The sequence below is a fragment of the Lepisosteus oculatus genome, chromosome 21 (genome assembly GCF_040954835.1).
Source record: "Lepisosteus oculatus isolate fLepOcu1 chromosome 21, fLepOcu1.hap2, whole genome shotgun sequence".
Taxonomy (NCBI): Eukaryota; Metazoa; Chordata; class Actinopteri; order Semionotiformes; family Lepisosteidae; genus Lepisosteus; species Lepisosteus oculatus.
The window spans coordinates 8,642,146-8,666,336 of record NC_090716.1 but is presented as its reverse complement, the minus strand read 5'-3'; the positions used below and the strand labels follow the sequence as shown (position 1 = coordinate 8,666,336).

At 36.0% G+C, this 24,191-nt stretch overlaps 2 protein-coding genes across 16 annotated transcripts in view; one reads left to right on the top strand and one right to left on the bottom strand.

The window, feature by feature from the left end:
* The window catches only part of LOC102698794 (F-actin-monooxygenase mical2b-like), a 79,972-nt gene extending 74,345 nt beyond the window's left edge, over positions 1–5,627 (bottom strand). For 9 of the 14 annotated variants that reach the window (XM_015338190.2, XM_015338177.2, XM_015338187.2 and 6 more), the window contains exon 1: positions 5,424–5,627. The gene's annotated coding sequence lies outside the window, so the exon portion shown is untranslated. Of the gene's footprint in view, positions 1–1,902; positions 1,952–2,378; positions 2,685–5,146; positions 5,185–5,423 lie in introns of those variants that run through there. The other 5 variants (XM_015338181.2, XM_015338182.2, XM_015338179.2 and 2 more) reach the window with 3 other exon arrangements.
* Positions 5,628–11,923: 6,296 nt separating this feature from the next.
* On the top strand, positions 11,924–24,082 carry dkk3b (dickkopf WNT signaling pathway inhibitor 3b). Of its 2 annotated transcripts, none has more exons than XM_015338265.2 (8): positions 11,924–12,052; positions 12,373–12,661; positions 13,159–13,284; positions 13,765–13,845; positions 20,296–20,388; positions 21,282–21,426; positions 21,696–21,852; positions 23,313–24,082. In XM_015338265.2, exons 2-8 carry the CDS (start codon positions 12,413–12,415, stop codon positions 23,362–23,364), a joined length of 903 nt encoding a protein of 300 aa, XP_015193751.1. In that variant the 5' UTR covers positions 11,924–12,052; positions 12,373–12,412; the 3' UTR covers positions 23,365–24,082. The 2 variants fall into 2 exon arrangements, with proteins under 2 accessions (XP_015193751.1, XP_006642678.2); XM_006642615.3 differs by having other exon boundaries at positions 11,924–12,092.
* Positions 24,083–24,191: the final 109 nt, after the last annotated feature.

Below are 24,191 nucleotides of genomic sequence, written 5' to 3'. Positions count from 1 at the left end.
CAAATGTCAACCGATATCTGTGGTCACCACTGGAATTACTAAGGGTTCTTTTTTAAACAGGATTGAGAAAATTCAGATTTTTGGAGTTCATGTGCACACTAGGTTTTTAAATGAGTTTTTAATTTTTTTTAAACTTGCTCCCTCAATCAAGGAGAACAAATTTCATTAAGATTTGTTTAAATTATCCCATAAGAGACCGTATAGTCCTTAATATAAAAAAAAAATAGAATCTGTAGGAGAGAAAGACACGCACTCATGTACATAGACAATACTGGTTCATGGTCATCCACACATCACTCTTTTTAGTAAAATGTAAAATATTCGGCAATAGTATTTAGCTAAGTTTAATTTTATTTTTTTAAATATACTGTATAATGCAATTAAGGAAAAAAAGGCCAGGGCATACTGTAGTCATTTTCAAACATGAGAAAGAAATGAATTATGGTATATCATGGTGTGACAGACAGGAAGAACAGCTCAGACACTCTTCCTCAGTCTTCATGAGTAACACTACACAACCCTCACCACTTCCTCTTGAGTTATTACGACAGAACTAAATTAAGATCTGTTTTTGTGAAAATGTTAACTACTATCAGAATGAAACACAAGCATGTCGGCCGTTTTAGTAAGAATTCAGGAATTTGCACAAGTGAAAACACAGCTCATTCATGCCAGGCAAAAGTAAGGCAGTGACTTAATTTCTAAAGCATTCTGACTGATAAGTGATGCTAACTCTTTGCAAAGATTAGATACAGAATGGATTATTTATCCTACATCTTATAGCAATAATAAAACATTTACAGTTTTAGCCATGGCAGAAACCAGAAATTCAACTTCAGAGATCATTATAAGGCTCAGCTTTAAAGGTTTTTTTGATGGGCTTTTTTCGACACCAGTTTTAATAAAGGTCATGGCTGTCTTGGGAGCAGAACATACCTTGTTTAATAGCACAAAAAATACAGAAGGGCAAAAGATAATCATATGATTTACACAACACTATCTTCATTTGTTCACTTGCCCAGATCTACTGTATGTCTGCACTACACAAAGGACAGGGTTATTTAATAGTGCACCCACTGGCAAGCAGTTCTCTGAATTACAGAGCTTCATGCTCATACACCACTAACCCCAGATTACTGTAGGATGCTAGGTACAAAAAGCCCTTTATGCATTTCTGATTAAAATGCTAAGCTTATTCTAGACACCCTTAATGCATATTAATCAAAGTACAACAGTACAGCAGAACAACTGAACTATTTAAAGGTCTGTCAGTGCAACCACACACATGCTGTTGCCTAAAATTAAAGCGATTCAGCTTTATAAATCAAAGCAAAGTGAGAGAAAGAGGACATTTTAATAGAAGATCACCAAAATCTATAGACCAATTCTTAGAGTTGTTCCCTGATAGACATACAATGGTCAAGTGAATGACAAAATTACACTCATATTGAACAGTGGAAATTCACAGGGGAAACAAATACAGTTAAAAGATACAATTTTTCACATTGCTGTTTGGAGTCTAGCATTTAGTACTGGTAAATGGCATTAGTATATTGCTTTCTAACTGGAGATATTATGGCATCTTTTAACATATTCAAAGCTAGCCACACATTTGAATGTAACACCTTATAGACAGACAAACAGTTGTTTGGCACCTCTTCTTCTGTCCGGACAAACGCACGCTGGGATGATAAGGCAAGCACTGCATAAGTGCCTCTATGGGTCACAACAGTCAGAGAATGGGAATTTATGGTTCATCTCATGCTTGCCATCACCTTCTCAAAGAAGTGGGATCCCTGTTCCAGGTCCATTTTGCTTTTCATTATGTTTTTGGAAAAACAAATAGAGACTTCAGACAAAAACATTTCAAACATTACAGGAAGAATTCACACTAAACCTTACATTTATTTCGATAACAGAATGCTGCATCTCCCACCACAGGCAAATTCCTCTGAAAAGTAAAACAAAAGCATAAATCAAACACTAATGAGGTCTGACGTCCATGTCCACTGAGAGCCCCAAGCAACTGGCTCTCTATTGATCTGTTTTGTAGAAACATTATAGCTTTCTAGGGACTATTTTAAAATGTGATAGAGTGATAACATGACTAGGAATCAATACAATTTATTTTTCCTTTTCTAAACTTCCTGTATTATTTAACATGGTACACAAACATCCCCCTGATAAAACTATCCTGAAAGTACGACACAGCAGTTGGAAAAACAGTTACCAGTTTCATCACATACACTTTAATCAGCTCTTGTTCTTAATTGATTTTTTTCCAGCCTCTGGTGCAATAGCTTAATGCCACCCACAAATATGACAATCAACAGGTAACGAAATAACTGAGGCAAAAGCCTTTTAACACTTGGTCCCACCTCACTGCAACCTTGTACTCGTCTTCCCAGATTCATATCACCTCTTCAGTGTTCACCAGCACCTGCAGACAGCACCAATACACACCCGCAGAGCATATTTTCATTGACCGGTTCCACTCAGTGTTAAAAATATGCTATTATGTTCGCATGATGCTGTCTCTCTTAGGAAATATTTTCTATATTTTCCCTCCAAAAGTTTGTAAATGTTATTATATGCAAGCAAGGAGCAGGTTGCCAAGGTTAGAAACACTGTGTATTTGTTGCTGTACTAATCTTCGTGCCAATTGTGGAATACTTAATCAGGCAAAGCAGCCAGGGTCATAGAAAAGATGTCAGAATTTACTACACAAAGGATCTTGTAATGGTTTGACAACAAACACTACTGTCAAATGAAGCAATTTCACATGTACTACACTAATAAAATAATATACTACTGACAGACCAAAAATAAAAGACGTTGCTTAGGCTTTATAGTTACTGGCTAACTTAATTCTTCTTTATTTAATTAATGCTAATAAAGAATCTATCTTAATTAATTCTGCTAAGGTAAAGACTATCATCCCTAGCCATGGAATAAATTAATCTTATACTGTCAAACAAGCAAATAAAACAACTTTGCTATGCTCATCACATACTCTGCCAAAACCCCTTGAAAGTCTTTGTAACACTTTTTTTTTTAGTTTGTTAAAGCACCATCTGAGACAATGTCATTATACCTCCTGACAGTTAAACTAAAGCTCTGTTATTTTTTTTGCAGTGGATCTTGGACAGGAGTCAAGTGTAGGTTTCTACTCAAGGCAAAAAGTCATAGATATGATTTTTAAAAAAAGCTCAAGCACTATCTCACACATTCTCTGCCAAGGACTCACTGCTAATTGGACAGTTTCTATAAAGCACATGTATATTTTTGTCCTCTGGCCTGCATTCAAGCACCTTATAAGTCAGTGATTATGCCAAGACAACATTTTGCAACTTGTCTTTATATAGGAGAAAGGATTTCTGACATGTATTAGTATACTTTAGATATACTTAAATAAGCAGAAGAGGAATGTATAATATTTGGTTCTTTTAAGCCGTTAAGAAGGTAGAAAGTTATGCCATTCAATTCAGAGATTCGGAGAATCCAAACATTAGTACCTAGGACCCGTCATAAAATCATACAAGCTCTATTCAATGATGAACCTGCATTAGACCACAAAAATGCAGGATGCAATTTACCATTAAACTTCCAGGTGACGATTAATTTGTGCAAGAGGTAAAAAAAAACTTCCTTTGTTTTTAAGATGCTGGCAATATATTGTAGCAAGCATAAATGAACATTCTGCCATAACCTGCTTAGGTTAAGGGCACTGTTTACAAAAACTACAAGGAATTTGTTTAGGCAAAATAATTATCCACAATTGGATGACAAACTGACAACTGAATTATGTACATTGACAAATAGCACCTATATTTCCATACAGTTTGTTATCTGTGCTTTAGCATCTGGACAATCACAACTTCAACAGTTTTTGAAGGGTCAAACAAAGATCTCTAACCAGGTGGAAAAAGAAGTACTATTTTAAAATCACAGTGTTCTTACCAAGATGCTGGAGAAACAAGCTCACACAAATACACAAAGATAACTTTGTAACAAAGTAACTTGTAGCAATTCCTGTAATTGGTTGTTGATTCCTATGTAATGGCTGTTGCAAAGAATGACCGTTATAAACACTGCATATGGTGACTAAAAAAAACAAACAAGAAAGGACATACAGTTTTCATACTTCATATACTCTTTAGGATTGGCTAAAATTACACAAATAATACAAGTTTTGTACTCAATGTACAGGTGATACATTTCAAAACATTCATTTTTAGCTACAAAAGAGTTTACAGAAGATTTGAGTTTAAATTCCCATACCTCTTTCATGCCTAAACTTGTTATAACTTAAGCCAAGAATCCAGCAAATATTTCAGAAATGTAATAGAAGACTTTAACAGTACAACTGTCATTATAAACCAGAGTTCAACCTGGGCTAACGAAGAACTTGCAAGGGCTATAATTTGATCACTTAGACGACTATAAGGCCATCACAGTGTTAGTCCTATGCCAGAAAGTCTGGCAGAATTACCTCAACACACTTTCGAACTGTCCTGAAACCAAACTGAATACTTTGAAAACCCTCATTCAATCCCTATTCAGCTTTATAGACAGATCATTGCAGAACAACAACTCTCAACATCACACAGCAGGATAAAAGGCTCATCCCTTGAGTCATACAGTACAGTATTTGCGTTACAGCTCTACAAATAAAACGTACTATAGAACACGGTCTTTTAATGGACAACCCTCTAGCGTGAGGTCTAATACCAATACACCTAAACGAAGTCCATCAGAAATTAAAGTTTGAATGATGCAGCCCGGAGCATTCAGAATGAATGTATTATTAGGTATAATTGTTCATAACTTAATTACAAATACCATTGACTCTAGGGCTCATAAAGTCAACTGTTAGCTTCGAAGGTCTTTTTGTAATGGTAAAATGTTTATACTCTCTTCAGAAGACAGCTTCTCAGGGTAGTCCAGCTGCAGAAACTGCGCTATATGTGTATCAATACGATTTCCAATACGTACAATTATGGTTTTAAATAGATATTCATTGTTTTTAAAGACAATAAGCTTCATTCATATGCCATTAACTTATCTAAACATGTCTAAAACAGGTACCAGATGAAAACAATATTTATTAAATACACATTAAAAACGACTTTCCAGTCCCACTTACCTGGGACAGCCAGTTCATTATTGAACATGGTCTTCTGCCTAGGTAAAGCAGATGTAACAATATACAGGTACTTCAGCTGTAATACGATAGCTCTAGAAAAATCACACCTTAATTTTTTATGACCAAAGGCTATGTAGAACAGAAGCTAGACTCGTCACGTTTTTGAATATATGTAATTCGTTTCAAATATGTTTGTCTGTCAAAAGTCCAAAAACTCAATAATGTCATGCGTGATTACAACGCAAATACAAAACCGGTTTGTCAGTCATTAACTTACATTATTCTCCAGTGTTTGCTGAAACTTAAAATGCCATGTGCCGTAATCCAGACTGGTACAGGTCATTTATTCAGTCAAGAAGTTTCAAAATTTCACATTGTCCGAAATTCTGTGACAAATTTCAGCTGTCTCTCCAAAGGTGGTGTCAGCCTGTCCTGTCCTACCCTCTGACTAAGATCAACTGCTGGTATGTTCTCGCATTAATGCCTGTGAACTCTTGCTGCAGTACGGCTTGTTCCTTTTTTTTTTTATAGGCGGTGCTCTCTTGAAATGACGTCCAATGGGAAGTTCGCCGACACTGAAATGACACCGGCTGTGTGGGCGAATCCTTCCCTCAGCTGTCAGGAACTTTACAAGCCTAATTAATATTTATTTTAAATTTCAGTAACAGTACTGAAACTCCTACTGTTTCGAAATGATGCGTAGGTTATCAACCTTGTATTTTACAAATGTTCTGTTTCTGTGTTCCCACTCTAGATGCATTACCTTAATCTTTTTAATCTTTCTCTCGAAATACTGTAAAATAAATGGAAAACCTACAGACTATTCTTAAAATTCATCATAGTAGTATTCCGAAGTCCGTTCCTTCAGAATACTGCCAGCCAAGGCTAAAACGCCTTCAAAACCGACAAAGGCTGCGAACTCATGAAAACAGCATTTTCTTGTTCTAATGAATACACTCATATTGTCCGTATTCAAATAGTGTAGACGCACACGCACATAAGACCTAAAATTTGTTAAACAAATGGAAAACAAACGCTAAGCAGGTCTGCTAAATTATTTACAGCTGCACTGTGCTACAGTGAAATTGAATTTGTCATTTTAAGCATGATTGTGTAACTCAAAGTTGGTGCCTGTGTTACTCGATAACAATTAAACAACACCTCGCCCTGAGGATATTTCTTTTGATAGACTCTGACCGTCTAAGGGGTTTAATATACCAACAGAAAAAAGAGTGAGCAAGTACAGTAGATGATAATTAAATATGTATTTTTTTAAATCAAACAATCGCAAGGCAAAGCCAAATTTAGCAAGGATTTGAAGTATTTTTATAAAAAGAAAAAATGAAAGGCCAAACATGAACTTTACTCGACTCCACACAGTACTTCAGGTATTGCCTATTAGAAACTGAAACCATGAAAGATAGTGCATGGTGGTGTACTGTAGTAGTCAACATTGCTGCTGGAGCCCTGGGTTATATTCCAGGCCTGGGGTGCTATCTGCATGGAGTCTGTATGTTCTCCATGTGTTCACAAAGGTTTCCTCCCACAGTCCAAAAATATACTGTACTGGTAGGTTAATTGGGAAAACTGGTCCTGATACAAGCGCGTGCATGTCTGTGTCTGTGTGCCCTGCGATGGACTAGCAGCCTGTCCAGGGTGAATCCTGCCTTGTGACTGTTGCCTGGTGGGATCGTTTCTGGCTCCCTTGCAGCCCAGTATTGGATAAAATGGTTAGAAAACAGATGGATGGATGATGGCACTCCATGTCAATTTGGCAATGATATGTCTGGGGAACTGACAATGAAAGGAACGCCAATCCAGAACTAACCCAAAATCGAATCCAGAACAGCCACATCAGGTATAAATGTTTTAATTAATAATGACTTTTGTAATGTTAGGGATTGGGACAGTGAAAATGCTTGAAAATGCTTCTTGTACCAAAGCAGAGTTAAAAAAAGCTCTGCAATCTAAAAATGAGTATTTTCTATAATATGCTTTGTAGAAAGGTATTTTGTTTCGCAACTCCCAAATGTACAAAAAAATCAATCTGTATGAGAAACAGAAAATATCACTATTATGATTTTACTGAGTTCTTTCTCAAGATTGACAAGAATAAGCCCTGACAGAGCACAGCAGTGCTCTTAAGAAAGTGAGCCTGTTAACTTCGTATCTAGGCCTCTAGTGACCTTATCTGCCAGACAAAAACTGAGAGAGATGACTTATGGAGCACAGCCCTACTTTTTTCTCACAGACTGTCACAGCTCAGGTTTTAATACTGCTGCTTCCGGACAGCTGACTCTGTAAGACAGGAGCTCCATATTGAGTTATTATGGAATAAAAAGCAGTTTATAGTCTTAGCTGACATAAAAAGAAAACAACACACAGGATCGATGTATTAACTCTTCTGCTGCACTTGGTATTCCTTGTCTGAAGTGGAAAAAGGCCACACCCTAAAAATAGTACTGGAGGGTACACTACATGCCCCTTCCACATGCCAAACTCCTTCTCCAGGATAAGTCCCTGTAGTTTAATTGGAAGCAGGGACTCCAAACTGGTTGTCCAGCTCTTAACACCCAACATGATACTTTAATATTTTCATGATACTTTTAGACACCAAGGTTGTCAAACAGCATTGATTGGTCAGTCGGGTCTCAGCTTCATAGCACTGTATCATGTATGAAACAAAAAGATATCTTTTTATTTCTAAATGTAGAACTAAAAGAAGATAAGAAATTTAACCTGTCACAGAGTTGACTGATATGAAGGGACGAGGATGGTCATTATTAATATAATCATGATGAAGAGTGCTACTTACAAGCTAATTAAGAACAGTTATACAGATTGAGTTCAGGGAGGCTTCAACGATTTACTGAAAATACAGTACAACAAATGATTCTGCTTCCCATACTCATGATTATGGTGCGCACTTGTGGCCACTATTGGGATCTGCAGTTTATTCAAAACTAATGTAAATAAACCTAATGGTGGTGCACATCCTGTCTGAGTGAAAAACCACATCCAGGCTAATTACTGCAAATACTAGAGTTTGGCATCTCTGAATAATAAACCTCTGTACCCTGTACCAGAGTGTCCATATTCAAATCCTTGATATTACAATGTTTTGATAAATTCATGATAAATGAACTCAGTAAACTCATTGCTGTGGCTCACCTTTTAGATAATGTTTAGTTTAGATCATTTAAGGAAACAATTACTGTATATGTACAGAATACATCATATATGTGGGTGTGCAAACACATTTCTGCTCATATGACACAGCTTCCTATATATATACAGGGTGTAAGAATAAATATCCCCCCATTTATTGTCCAAATATCCTGGAGTTGTGGAATAAACATAGATTTACTAGATGTACTGTATTATATAATACATATTACATATTTGTTCTAGCTGGGCAGATATACTGTAATAGAGGTTTGGAAACTAGTGAATAGTGTTTCTTATTTGATCCACTTTTGAATAATAAACTTCAATAGGCCTAGTGGTGTTTAAACAGAATATAAAATATTGAGTCCTCTGCATGTCTAAAGCTGCCCTTTGCTGTGTAAAACAAAGAACCTCTGGACTGTCACAAAAAGATCATGGCAAGATGTTCGCCATTCCACTTAATAAACTACATTCAACTTCAAAAGACACACACAGCAAGGGGAAAGTTTCTATTTTCTCTCAGCAGGTGGGGCCAAAACTAATCTTTTCCACTAATGAGTTTTGAAGTTGTCTCGCAAAATCTGCACAAGATTGACTTCTGTGCATTTCAAACACTGTTTTTATGAAATATGTAATATGTTTTATGTAAAGTTTATGTAATAACCATGCGCTGCTAGATTAAAGCAAATCTTTAAAGATAATATTGCAAAGGGTTACAAGGAAGGCTTTGGGATGGTTTGTTATTTCTGAGGTTTGGATGAAAGGCTCCCACCCCATTTTTGTTTTTTAAACTGCATGACTGAAAGTATTCAGTATTTGTGTAGCTGTGCAAAATTGCTGCTATTTTTGAGAAGTGGAGACGGCTGAGAGGGCAACCAAAGTCTATACATGATACTCTTGTGTGGGTTTTGAAAATTGCCGTCCTTTTTTATACTTAGGTTACTATTTTATGTTATCTTGAGAGCACGAAAGCACATCTGCAGTTTATTATATTTCAAATCAGGCTGAAACAAAGAAAACAGTTCATGTTTGTACGGTGAGCATTCAGGGTTTCATCTGGTTTAAGTAACAGAGGGGTGCCCTAGTTTGTAGCTTAAGACAGTTTAATGTTTTGTTATCCAGCATAATTTAAAAGATGTGGTATCATGAAAGCAACAAAAATGAAACACAACTTCATTTACAATGCCACATTTTTAAACTGCAGGTCTCCACATAGTTCTAAGGTCAGAATTAGTTAAAACATGAATACACATAACACGGCAACCATCCTTAAAAATTTGTACAGTGAAAAGATGGAAATCATTTCATTTGCACTCCTCATAGGTCCCATGTTCTACTTGGTAAGTTATATCTAAATATGTAAAATAACTGATGTCATTTTTTACGCCAGGAAATGGATTCTGATGCCTATTATGATGCTCACACAATTTGTATTGTCTATTTTATATGATATGCACATCCATTATTAATTGTATTTTTTGTCTCTAAAAAAATCACATTCCATGTCTGTTCAATCGCTTAGTCACATAGAAAATATCAAAATGCTCCTATTGCCCTTTTTAAAAATAATAAACAGAACATACATTTATTTTAGGAGTTGTAGAGGAATATTAAATAATCACGGTTCTCTAGCACCATCAACAGGGGAAATGTAGTAAGAAAATATTTTCCCAAACTTCATGTACTTTAATAATCCAACAAGAAAACACACTATTATTTCATTATTATTTTGTATACATATCACCATCTTATTTAGAACTGTTTGATAAAGACTCATGGTATAAAGAGAAAGCATGTGATTTTTTTATGTATTGTTTGTACTTTAAAAGTAAAAAATAAATATCAGAAAGCCATAAAAAACAAATGGAAAAAAATATTTAAGACAAAGGTCTTGATTTTTCATTGTGGACAAACTGCCCTCTCAATAGAAAAATAAATATTAAATATGGCAAAATATATTTAAAGATTTTTTTTATATTTTAAGATTCATGTAACAGTTAGTCTTTACAGATGAAAACAGAAGGACCCACTCTTGTACCTCCTTCTGAGGTTACAGTTTTATTGAGCTAATAGCCAACTCAAGCTGTGTCTCATCCCATAAAGGGAAAGATGGCAGGGCACTGTAGCTCCACATAAAACTATCAAACCTGTACATGCGGTTGACTCTGTAGTCAATAAGTGTTTTAAATCAGTTTGGCCACATTGTCATTACATACTGCTAGTAATCTGTAATGTTAATGTCTTGTTACAACATATTCACATGGTCTGCAGTCATTAACAGAGATTAGCATTGTCAGTGCTAAAGGGTCATCACACACTGTGCCTTACTAATCGCTCATCAGCTGGGGCACAGCTTTTTCCACAGATGCTGTCTTGCGTATTTTGAATTACTATATGGCAGCACTTTTAACAGTAATACACAGCTCCAGCCCAGATCCACAGTGGGCCTCCACTCTGTCTGGGACCTCCTTCAGTCGTTTTTCTTAAGCAGTCGAAATTAATTACTGTAATAACTTCCTTCAAGCATTTAAATACTTGTATAACTTAATAAGATAACCCAGAGTAAAGTAGCTCTTTTGAATGTTACACCAGGCCACTGCTGCATCTTGTAAAAACCCTCACCGGATGTAGAAAATGAAAATATGTGAAAAACATTACACATTGTATCATAATTAACAACTTTAACCAATTTATTTGAAATATTGGACTAGGCATCATTTGTTATAGCACATAATTTAATATATATATATAATTAAGATTTAAAGTAATAATGATTATATATTCCAGTGACACTAGAGATATCCAATATTGTACTCAACTAGGTCTGTCATAATCAGAATGTGGCAGCAAAAATCCCAATCTAATAATCCTCATATCAAATGACCATTTAAGGGCCAAAACCACCTAGAAATCTGCTCCCTTTAACTGTTTTTATGTTTGTTAGCACATGCTTTATTTTATATAAATAATATAACTATGTTTTCAAACATTGTTTTTCAAACACATATTTGGATACTGTTAGGATCATAAATACAAATTAGAATATTTTCTAACAAACATCAAATTGAAAACTCCTTCAATACAGGAAGGAATAAGTTACTTAGTAATGCACTCTGAAAATATAAAACCGAAAAAAATATTACATATTTTCATTCGGCGTTTTCACATCATTGTTTAATTACAAAATGTTAAGATACTGTACGTTTTCAATAATAATCCTCATGAGTCACATGAATAACACACTGAGTCAGGAGTAATGGTGAGGGGCTCTGGGTTCACAACTATTTACTTTTTGTAATATAAATTCTTTGTATAGCATAACTTTACAAAGCTGTGTTTATTTCTGAAGTGCATTAGTACACATCCATAATTTAACTCGTGCATGATCAAGTTAATTACCTGAATCAAACAACATTTTAAAGTCTGGATTACAAATGTTTCAGTTTTCACACATCTATGTTCACAGAAAGCGAACATCTGTGTTTAAAATGTACTGTACATCTCAGCAGAACAGAAAACTGCAGAATAGCAGAGCTGATAACCAATTAAAATTACGTAGCGATCCCACATTACCTCAACGCGCAGGACCGCCTGCCCACCACAGTGTACCAGCCAGTCAACTCGGGGAATCGCAGTATCTGGTTCCAGTAACGACGGGCTTTCGTTGTAGAATAAGTTAGATGTGGTAAGCGAAGACCGTTGTGGATACACACCAGGTAATCTACAGGGAAAACTCAGGTAAACCAGTTCACCTTGTGCAGAATCTACTCCCGGACAGGTATGGCATATTATTACTACTCTAGATAGTTAATCTCTAGATAAATGTGATAAATTGAAAATTAAGTGAGAAAAGGGACATGTGCTTTTTCTGTAAATTTCCTTTTTAATGCAGTTATCTATGGGTGTATATTCCATTGATTTTATATGCAAGAACTTAGAAAAGATAACTAAATAGGATTTGAAATAACTATAGGGCTATATTGATTAAGTGTATTGTCTTAACGGTACAGTGGACGTTAGAAGAGTTAAAGGGATATTTTGTTTCCGGGTTTCATCAGGCAGAGCAATTGTTTGGCGGGGGGGCGAACCGCAACATTCATGAGAATCGGAGGAGCTTGCCTCGCTGACACGTCTGGTTCAAGAAGCAGAATGATGCAGTTTGCGGCGTTCATTCTCTGCGTAGCTCTTATCAATGGCAGTGCGTTGTCCACCACCTTCAAGTCGGACATCACGCCGGCCCTGCAGGCGGGTCTGGCGCAGGGACATGCCAGTCTGAACGACATGTTCAGAGAGGTGGAAGAACTGATGGAGGACACGCAGCACAAACTGGAAGAGGCGGTGTACCAGGTGCGGTCGAAAACAATTCTAGTGCGGTGTTTGAATACCACATTGCCCCTTGTGACAACAAGCTCGTTATATTCACTTTTTTTTCTCAAGGTTAATTTCAGCTATTATTGTCATGACTTGAGTGCCAAAAATACATTTTAAACGACTACAGTACTAAGATGTATATGCACGACTTCTTAATAAAATTTAATTTCACACATCGAAATAAGTAAAAGGCACTCAGGAGCAAAAATTACTGCAGAACTGGTCTGAAATGTATGAAGACGTATGACTTGCATTAGGTAACAACAAACTTTTCTTCTAAGCAGGCGAGACGCTCTTCAACCATTTGGAATATTTTCTTTGTTAAATCAGAATGGTTTTAGTAATATTTATCCTAATTTTTTTTAAATGTGGTTTAGTACATAACAATACCCTGAGACATGGCAGAGGAAGTATGTCATTGATTTATCTAACAACAATACCACCAAAGACTAATGATGGCTCTGTTTTTGTAGATGGATAATGAGACTGCTAAATCATTAATTAACATGGATGACCTGCCTCTAAATTACCATGATGAAAGCAAAACAGAGAAGAAAGTTGGAAATACATCTGTGCACACGTTTCAGAAGATTGATAAGGTACTGCTGAGTGCTGTTTGCCTTTATTAGATTAATCTTTGCGAATCCTTGCATCTGTGATTGGCCATCAAAAAAAAAACATTCTGAATTAGTGTTTTCTTTATATTGTGATGCAATTTAGTTTGAATCTCTCATTATTGCACTTGATTGAATGCATTGCAAATTTAACAAAGCCAAAGAGAAGACTGTAAGAATTCGTAGAAATGTTTTCTGTGTCACCACAGAGTTGCTTCTCACGTAAATGTATCCTCTGTTGGAGCACAGTGCTAGCAGTTATTTTATTTTTTTTAGCTTTTAGAAGCGCTCATGCTTACTCCTTACTCCTTTAGTTCTCATGTATTTGAGACTTGCAGGAGTCTGTTTGGGCAAAGTGAGGATTACAGTGAATGATAGGATTCTATTATTATCCAAGCTCCCTAACCTTCACCCCCAAGCCTGGTTTTATCGTAATAACTACTGTAGCACACTTTTCTGTTACAGGTAACGGACAATAAAACCGGAGCTACTTTCTTCTCGAAAACTGTGATAAAGTCAAGCAGCAAGGAAAATCAAATTGATCGTGTGAGTGACTTCATGTTCTTAAATGTCACATAATAAAAAAAATTCAGAATTAGGTTCTACTGTAATTCAAATTCTGATTCTTTAAAATAGTTGAAGTATAACCTACATTTTGTATCTTGGATTAGTTGTTACATTATCATTACTAAATCAAATAATCATTTTAAAAATTGGAGTTTCAGACTTATTTTTACCCTGTAAAAGCTGAATGTGCTTTGAGTGTCTGTAGCATATGTTCTTGTTAAATGATGACAGGAAGAGCTAGCTAGAACAGATAAACAAGATTCTTTGCCATTAATGCGTTTAAGTCACTATCTGCCTTCTTGAATATTCTGGAAACTTCCAGTTTGCAAATTTAATTGCAGGACTATTGCAGAATAAATTTGACTGTTTTTCTGAGAGTGGTTAAACCTGTTGGAGTTGGGTAGACCTGTTTTCCTGTGTCTATCAGTCTAAAAAGTAAAAAAAAACAATATACAGTAGGCCTCTGTACCAAAATTTAAATGAATTATGCCTCACTGTGTTAGTGTATAAACATTTCTCAGATGGTAATGCTAATTACATTCGATTAATGTTTTTTTATGTTATGTTTCAGTCTAAAAACAAGTGTCATGTTCTCTGAAAAATATATAAGATATATATTGTGTGGTTCCACTGTTTTTGAAACATCACCACACCAATGTTAGCTTTCGGATAAATCAGATCTTTATGAATAACTGAATGTGGATTTTGATCACAGATGCTGTTTAAATTTAAAGATACTGTATCTGGTGAGAGATACTGTATTATCACTTGTGCATTTGTAGTTATTGCAGATTAGATTTGTGTTATTGCATTGTGGTTAAACACTTGACAAAACCTGACAAAAGCTCTTCAGTAATGTAGCCAGTAATTCATCCTGCATTATGTTGCCAAAAATCCTAACTTTAAGCAGAACAATATTAATATCTCTCCCTAGAGCAGACTGTGGAAGCCCATGAGCACCTCAAATTATTAAGAGTGGCATCTCTTTTATCTGGTGGTGCGTTAGTCTCTAATTATAACCTTATTGATTTTTGATTACTTGATTGCCTTACTTGATCTTAGAAATGCTGGATTTACTTTTCTATCCACACAATCCATATTAGCCTTGACAGTGAAGTCCACTTTCCTCCATGCCTGAACCGGCAGATAGACTGAGGTGCAGACGTTGCTGGTTTGAGTCTGGGTCGGGTCCTCGGTCAAGCACGATCCAATGCGCAGTTCTGCGCCAGAGATGGATGAGGTCACACAGTCCCTGGAACAGCATGCCAAGGATGTGGTGTCCCCGGCTGGCGCTCTGTCACCTGTAGAGACTGTGGGACTCGGGGCAGGGGGCTGACAGCTCTGACTCCAGAACAGAGTCCTCACACTCTAAAAACTCTAAAACTGAGTTAATTAACAATTTGTGATTAAAAAAGCAAAAGCCAAGAATATCATCATCAATGAATTAGAAAAACTAAAGTAATGACCTCTGGTCATCAGAGCAATGGAGCATTGAAGTGGTTTGATTTTATGTTGCCAGAGTTTGTTCTTCACTGCTTTTTGTTGACGATGGCATTCCATTTAACATGTCAGGTTCTATAGCTAAGCTGTCTTGGATTTCCACTTTAACCATCCCCAATAATATATTTTATGTCATTTTGTAAATTGCAGCATTAATATTACATAGTTTTTGTGAACAATGAAAGGTCAGCGGAGAATACAGACAGCTCTTTTTTGTGTTGCAAAACAAACATTGGTATGTTTACAGCTTAATTGCATTCCTTATCTTTTTAAATATCCTTTTTATTCATTTAATATCCTCTCCATTTTATTTGTTTGAAGCAGGGTGGTTTTTCCACATTCTAAAGTGGTAAATCAACTAGTCAAAAAGAGTAAATAATATTTCCTTTTCCACATAAGGAAGTGAAGTGTTAAAAATATGTTAGATGTTTCATCCGGTAACCATGTCACTGTTTACTCGGATTGTGAAATCCGCTTTGGAGGTGGTGAGGTGGTGACTTTTATTGACTTTTCGTCTTATATAGGTGGCTGTGACTGTGCCAGTGTCAAACATACGAATTGGCCAAACTCTGTCAGTTACTTTGACAACCTGATAGCAGAAAGCACAGACAGGTTGTTAGATTTAATAGTGGCTGAATGAGCTAGTGTGGACTTAATGTCCAGTGAAACTTACAGCATAGTAAGATATTGCCGTACAGGCCACGGGCACAGCAGGAAATTAATCACAATGCAAACTATGTTCTGCAAATACTGAAAATACTTTTATATTTTTGCATATTCTTTTCTTTCTACATGCAATTCTGTGCAGCATTGCATTACTTTATTTTTTGGGGGGTGTTGAAAGCACCTGTGGCTAAAGACAAAGCAAAAATTGAATTTAGGCTTAGACAGTTAAACTGTTGTGCAGAAAATCTGTAACATACTGTATTTGTATTTTGTGGAGAGAGCCTAGAATTCATTTTCCAAACCAATTATTATATTGTTAGTATTGCTGCCTTCCTATACCCACACTTTTCAAAGACGGTTCCTGAATGCGATCAACTGCATGCATAAACTTCCTTTTTTAAAGTCTTTTTCTGATTTGTAATTTGTGATTTTTAATTTTGAAAGTGCCATGAGTAAAAATCTCAATTTAAGAACATGTTAAGAATTACAGTTGTAAAACCTTACCTATCAAATGGCATGTAACCTTATTCTAGAGGGCACCAAATCATTAGGTTTTCTTTTTTTTCCCTATGTGACACATCTTTTGACCTGATAAAATGTTCAAATGGGTGGCACAATGGCGCAGCACTTTGTGCCTGAACCTCTGGGGCCCTGGGTTTGATTGAGACTGTGGATGGGTGTCTTGTCTGCGTTTGCATGTGTTTGTGTGGGTTCACATATGGTGCTGTGACTTCCTCCCATGTCCCAGATAAATTCAGGCAAGGATTTGTTCTCAGTATGACCACTGCTGTGTACACGGCTTAGACAGAACTGCATTCATATAATGGGCTGGACAGCCTTCTTATGATTAGTTGCAACAATCAGGAGCTCAGGAGGAATGTTATAAGAGTGTTCCTCGATTGGAAACCCCTGCGGTAATTTCTGGAGTGATTGAAGGTGGGGTGGGACAGTGAAGAAAGCAGACTCTTCAACTCTCTTAATCCTTATATTAACAGAAGGTCATAGCCTGTTTATTACTGAAATTTTCATTTGCCGGTTCTACAGTACCTAGAAAATCTTCATTTTAGCATTTGTGTCCCCTTCTCGGCCAAGCCAGGCCATACTTGGGTTTGCAACTCTTGGCGTCACAGCACTGGCAGATGGTCTGTTTTCTTATTACTATCATGAGTCACCCTTTCTTCAAAGGGAGTCTGCCAAGAGTAAAACCACATAACTGCAAAAACAAGGGACTGCTTCTCTTTGATCCAATTTTCTGTTAAAATCTAGGTCACTGCAAATCAGACTTCGCAACACAGAAAGCATATTTCTTTTGAGTTGCCTTAATACTTAATACAACTCAAATTGGCTATAGAAGGAAACGGTAAATTAATCTTTGTTGTTCCAGAAGAAAGATTAATTATACTTTTGCTTTTGTTACAAATATGTTTGCTTTTATTGTCTACATAGTGCCAAAAAGAATGACTAGAATTACAATAAAATATCTGTAGAACACAAGATATATAATATGTGAAATTGAAGAGCTGATTATCTGTTGTTGCAAAACAGCTAATATCATATAACAGAAACATGGCTATAATCAGACTTTCAAAATTATGGAAAATGCAGGACAAAAACTCTAAAAATTCCCTTTTATTTGAGAAAATGTCTGATGTCTTAAATAAAAAATACTATAGAAAAATAAGAGCATAAATAATGCTTAATAAAAGAATGCTTTTAATTACTCCTTAAGTCAATTGTCAACATTGTAATTTTCATTTAATGTATTGACCCACTGATTTCCCATTCGTACACTACTGCATTAACTGGAGAATTTTGAGTAAAGTACTTTGTTCTCAAGTACTTTTTTGTAGAGTGCTTTGCTTATTAAAACCAGATTTTTCTAGCCAAGCAAGAAAGAGTATTATGTTTCATTTGGAAAATTATAGGAATAAAGCATAGCGTACTGTACATATGCACCAAATGCATAGGGATAAATGAAAATCCCACTTTTTTCCATGGTCAAAAACCTATCGTACGCATTTCAGGTCTCATATTTCTTTCCTAATATGAAACTTGAGCTCAATTTTTAACTGATGAGAAATGGGAATTTCACTTTGACGCTGAGCATTTGTTTCTGCCTTTTTTTTTGGTGAAGAATGTTTCTTTCATCCTTTCAGGGCGGGGTAGAAGGCATGCATGTGAACAAGGGGTTAAAGGAAAAGTAGCTTTGTGAATCAACAAGGTATGAGTCAGTTGAAGCTTATAAAAGCCACAAATAGCCGAAATAGTCTAGACTTAGTGTTAAAAAACGCCAGGGTAGACTGACGTCAAAATGCTGGATGCCAGTTCTTTGGTGATAAATATGTGGAGTTTGAAAGAAATGGACTAATGTCCATGGTAGTTTTGCCATTTTCATAGATCTAGGGCTGCTGGTATATTACTGTATTAATATGTTCACAGCAGGAATACTGTACTTTAGTACTGTATGATTTATAGTGTTACAGTATATAGGAGTACTAGCCGTTATCCATGTAATTAGAAACTAGGCACTTTTTAAAAAGTTAGCTTGCTGTCTAGTATTTATCCATTAGCATGTTCTTGATAAACAGAAGCCTAAGTTAAAGTCTCTGTTATTTCTTTATATAATTCATAACCCTGTTTAGTTTTTTAAGAATCATTTACAAGGTTAAACAAATTTAATAACGTTAAAGTAGTTTTATCTAAACTTTTTACATTGCTGTGCACTTTATGTAGATGGCTTCGCTAAAATTGCATAAATTGTATGACTGATTGTTGGAATTATTTGGAAGATGCAAATCTGGTCTAATATTTGCTTTAAAGGTTGTGGACTAAAATCTGATTTTTTCAAGCTCTCAAGGAATGATCGGGATGTTGGCTGTCATTCACATTGAAAACCTTGGCTTAAACCCTGAGTGGTGTGGAACTGTCAAACCTCTTCTTAACTTAAACTGAAAACCCCAAAAGAATAGTCTGCAGTGTCATAATTACAGACAGTTTCCAGATGGTTTCGTTAAAATTAAATTGGCTTTGTGAGTTCCTGACTGAGGTACCTACAGTATACTATATACTGTAATATGGAAAGGTATTCACTCCTTTCCAATCTTGTCCCATTTTGGTGAATTACGAATGATGTACATTATACACGTTTTGAAAAGGAACATTTTTTCATCAAAGCTTGAATGCTCAAACTAATCACTTTTATGGGTGAACAAAATTAAGTGTTGGCAAATACTGCAAAGAAAAATCCTAAACTAAAATGTGGTGATTGCATATGTATTCACCTTCTTTGCTGTGGCAGGTGCACCAAAAGATTTTAATAGGTCACGCTATTAGTTGAACGGCCTTGGTCTTTGTGTAATGGTGGTTTATATCATTTCAGAATACTCCTGCCTCTGTAAGGCCCCTTTGTCAGGGAGCAAATTCCAAAGATTCACCTGTGAAGACCAAGACGTTTTAAAAAAAATCTTGGGGATAGAGATGTAGAAAGGCATTGATCAGGACATGGGTAGAAATAAACTCAAATACCCTTCATATCCCTGTGAGCACAGTGACGTTGATCATTAAGGAGTGGAAGATATACCATGCAGACACTGCAGATCGGGCTGTCCCTCCAAATTGAGTATCCAGGCAAGAAGGAAACTGGTTAGCATTTCCACTGTGAGGCAACAGCCAACAGCGACTCTGGGAACCACATGAAATCCCTCATACAGTTTGCAACAAAGCATGTAAGAGATGCTGAAAATGTGCCGAAAAGCTTTGTGGTTTTGTACGCCGGACATGCAGTTCCAACTGTTTTTTTTTCTTAATTCAGTGGGTTGGGGGCAAATACTCGTGAAGTCAACATGTTTTAAATTTTTCGTTTTGTAAGAGTTCAGTTTGCAAATTCGGGTTCTGGTCAGAAATATTCACTTTGGGGGGGGGGAGAGAAAAATGAATCTTGAATTTGTAATTCAGGAATTACAAATAGTGAGTGCTTTTTCATGGCACTGTATAGGTGGATAGATTATGGTTTTAGAAGAGTGTGCTTTTATGGGTAGAAGCCAGAAAACAAAAGAGATTTTGCTTACACTACAGATCAAGACCCTGTTTTTATTTGAGTTTAGTGAGGGTCTGAAAGGTAGCAGAAGGGTGTGATGAGAAGCTGTGTAATAACCTCGCAACCTGCAAGGCTCAGCCAGCCCTTTAATATTTTACTGGGAGCACATCTGTTGTTCCAGGAAAGGATACTGATTAATAGTAGACGGCTTTTCTTTCTTCCTGTAGGAGTGCATCATTAATGAAGATTGTGGTAGTGGGAAGTACTGCTCCTATGAGCTGCTACAGTCCAAGTGCTTACCCTGTAAGACACAGGATTCGGTACGTATTGTGACATAGTTCTTTACCATGAAGTTAATGGCTTCACATTTGGCTGCAAAGTACACATTTAATGTCTTGTTTTTAGCCACAAATCATTTCTGCTTTTCTGACAAACTTGTGTCTTGCCATTTTCAAGAGATTGGAAAGCTATAATCTTCTCATTTACATTCTTTTTTTATAAATTTTGAATGTTCTGAGAAGATTCCTAGTCCGTTTCTTTATTCCTTTGTGTTATTTTCTTCACAAGCTTAATCAACCGTTCTTTACTATAGGGTAGTAACAAAGATAAGGGTAGGGTTAGGACTGAACCAGATCAGTGTTGAATTCAAACGTCCTGCCACCTAAGGTTAAATCCAAAACATGTAAGGTTATTTTTTTTCCAATTGTAAATTGTTTTTAAACATGTCCTCAACTCTCCAGTAAAATTGCAACTGAAAAAAAAAACAGGATGTGTGAGCAGAGACATCAAAAGCTTTGTTAGGATATTTTTGGCAGGGTTTCACTGGAAATTATGTGCAAGTTAATTTGCACAGTAGAAAGTACATTATGACTGACAACCAGGAAGAAATAATTTTGCCCGAAATAACAATTGTAGTCTACATACCAGGGTGGATTCTGGGTTACCATGACTCTTACCATGCACAGATGGCTCTCTGGCAATAGATACAGGCTATGTATGTAATTGTGATTCATATTTGAAGTGTTATTTGTTTCATATTTTGGAATGTATAACTTTTATCAAAATAATATTTTACAAGGAGTGGAAGCCTGTAATTATGTAAATAATGTTTATTATTAACTGTACAAGTACACAGTATTTTCCAATAGATATTTAATCTACAGTAGCTGCACACATCCTGAGGCTATGCTTCATTTTTCTTTTTGAAATGGAGAAATGCACCAAAGACGAAGAATGCTGCAACGACCAGCTCTGCATTCTGGGACAGTGCTCAAACGGCGTAGCCAAAGGAGAGGCAGGCAGCATCTGTCAGTACCAGACGGACTGCAGCACTGGCCTGTGCTGCGCCTTCCACAAAAGTAAGGACACCTGCGAATCTTATTCTTCAAATTAAATCATCATTTAAATTGTTTTCTACAGTAACATCCATAATCGCAGTGAGTGCATCCCATATCTAACCTCAGATATGCTAGATATAAAAAGATGATAAATGCTCCATGACCGGTTGTTTTACATTACTTTGAATGTTTACATTTTTAGAAATGCATTACTATAATTATAATTATTGCAGCACTTGTGCTTTGTTGGTTGCATCTTTATCGCTTTACATGTACTACTTTGTCTGTAGCCCTGTTGTTCCCCATTTGTACCCCAAAACCTGGTGAGGGGGAGCGATGCCACAGCCATGCCAATAGCCTGCTAGACTTGCTGTCCTGGGATATAGAGGCTGAAGGGCCTAGAGAGACGTGCCCATGTATCGGGGCACTCAGATGCCAGCCTCATGGGTAAGAAAAATGTTAATTCGGGAGTCGGACATTAATTAAGGTATGCATCAATCAGGAAGGTGATGCATCAATTTAATTTGCTCCTTTTGTTATGACTTGAGAGCCGATGATGACTAATGACTGGTATTGTTGACAAGATAACAAGCCATAATGGGCTGTGAAATGCATGAGTCTTAATTGTTCAACTTCATCACTTTTAAGTGAGAAGAATGTACAATCACTCATCATACAATTGCTCCTTTTAAATACCAGCTCTTCTAAAAATCTTTTTATTGATTGCACGGGGAAGAATAAATGTCAGCCAATTCACAATATATGTGTGAAACTGATTGATCATTGCAAATGGAACATTACCTTTTGCAATTGTAAAGATTTAATTTTTTCAGAGCGGAAAATTGTCAAAAGGTAAGAACAAGCGTGTGAAACTCCTTAGCTGGGGTAGTCAATAGTAAAAAAAAGGAGAAAAGCTTAAAAGCCAGCAGATTCAGCAGAGTGTCTGTTGTAAAACATGTTTTACAATTTGCAGGTTGCAGAAGGTTTCTCATTCATTTGAATCCAGCATATAAAAACAAACACCGGGGTTATACCTCATCTTGACTGAGACTGGCTCATTAATGTGTTAAAATACATGAAATGTCAGCATACAGCTTAGAAGTTTGTGATGGGACAGCATTTTCCATTGCTTCAATAGCTGCAGATATGGCAGTGAAAACACTCTCTGTGAAGACAGTGGGTTTAAATCGTAATGTTGGAAAAGTCTACCCTGCTCCTGAGGCTGCTCCACCTGAAAATGTCATTAGAAATCCTGACTGTGATGCCGATTTGTATGTGACTGCACAGAACTAAGCAAGAGCATGGGTCAATATTTTCTATCGTTATACTTGGCAGAATTATCATGCTGTTACTGTAACTACAGAAAAGCAGCTGCTCTTTTTAAACTTGTCATTAATATAATGAAATCTGAAGCATGTATATGGTGAGCACATTAGGCCTGAGATGGAGATGTTGCCATTCATTAATTTGAGATGCACTACATTGATCAAAACCCTGTAACTATTTCACAGTAGTACAACTAAGTAATTAGTTGATTCATTTTGTGGGTAAATACAAGTACTTATTGTTTAATTGTATTCAGAGCAGAAGGAAATAATTACACAGTAAAAATTCTGTAATTTAGGTTTAAATTTGTATATTCAACTTTAGAGAGTATATACAGTACCAATGCTTATTGTTTAATTGTAATTACATCTACAGTAAGATAATGCTGCAATTACACGATTATGACATTGTGATGTGGCGTCTAAAATTAGCATCTGCTTGTCCAAGCAATCAAGTGACATATTTTACAAGAGTGACAGGTGTTTTTTTTTTTTAATAAGCATGCGGTTCAAATACAAACTCATTAGTGACCAGCCTATTGCTCACTTTAGTCAATCATGGTTGTTATTTTTTCTTGGCAGACGGGGCTCCCTTTGTGAAAGACGCAGAAACTCTTCAAACGAAGAAAGATAATTCAGAGATAGACATTTAAATTAACCAGAAGTGCTGGAACAGGCTTCAGAATCCTGCGTAAAAATACTCTTTACAGTCTAGTCAGAAGTGATTCTGGTTAATAAAATATATACATATGCTTCATCTTTTATTCAGTTGTTCCAACTTATAAGACCAAATATTCTCATATCAGTTGTGTTTATATCCTTAGCCTAGTTCAAGGGTTCTGCTAAATTGTGGAAAAATGTCATCTTAAATTACTCTTTGTAAAATATACTCTAAGATACAAGTTCAGGACCATCCACTTCTCTGTGTTGCTTTTCTTTAATCCGTCCAAACTTATTACTTACAAATGTATTACTGCATATTATAAATACACATTTCAATTGTGGTTACTGTGTGCTGGTGACAGACCGATAGAAACAAACTGCTGTTACATTTGTTTACTCTGGGGGGGAAAAAGGGATACATTTTATCAAAGAAATCATTTTTTTGAGGGAACCAGAAAATAATTACTTTAAAAAAATGTAATAAGGAAAATAAACATCACCATTGTTTCTGTACTATCCAATTGGACACTTACACAAAATCTAAAAGAATTAAAACCCACCAAAATATTAAGTGTTTTAAAGTTGATCTTTAAAGTTGAGAATATTGTTGCCTGCATCACTTCAGTTCCATTTTGCAGTGATATACTGTACCTTGCTTGAATAGAAATTAAAAACATGAAAGATCTTTACATTTTTCTCCTATTTCTGTTGCAATAATATACTCTTGTCTGCTGCATGTGTTTGAAGGTTTCCATAATAAGGAATAATATCTGGAATGAGCTGGGATCATATAAATAG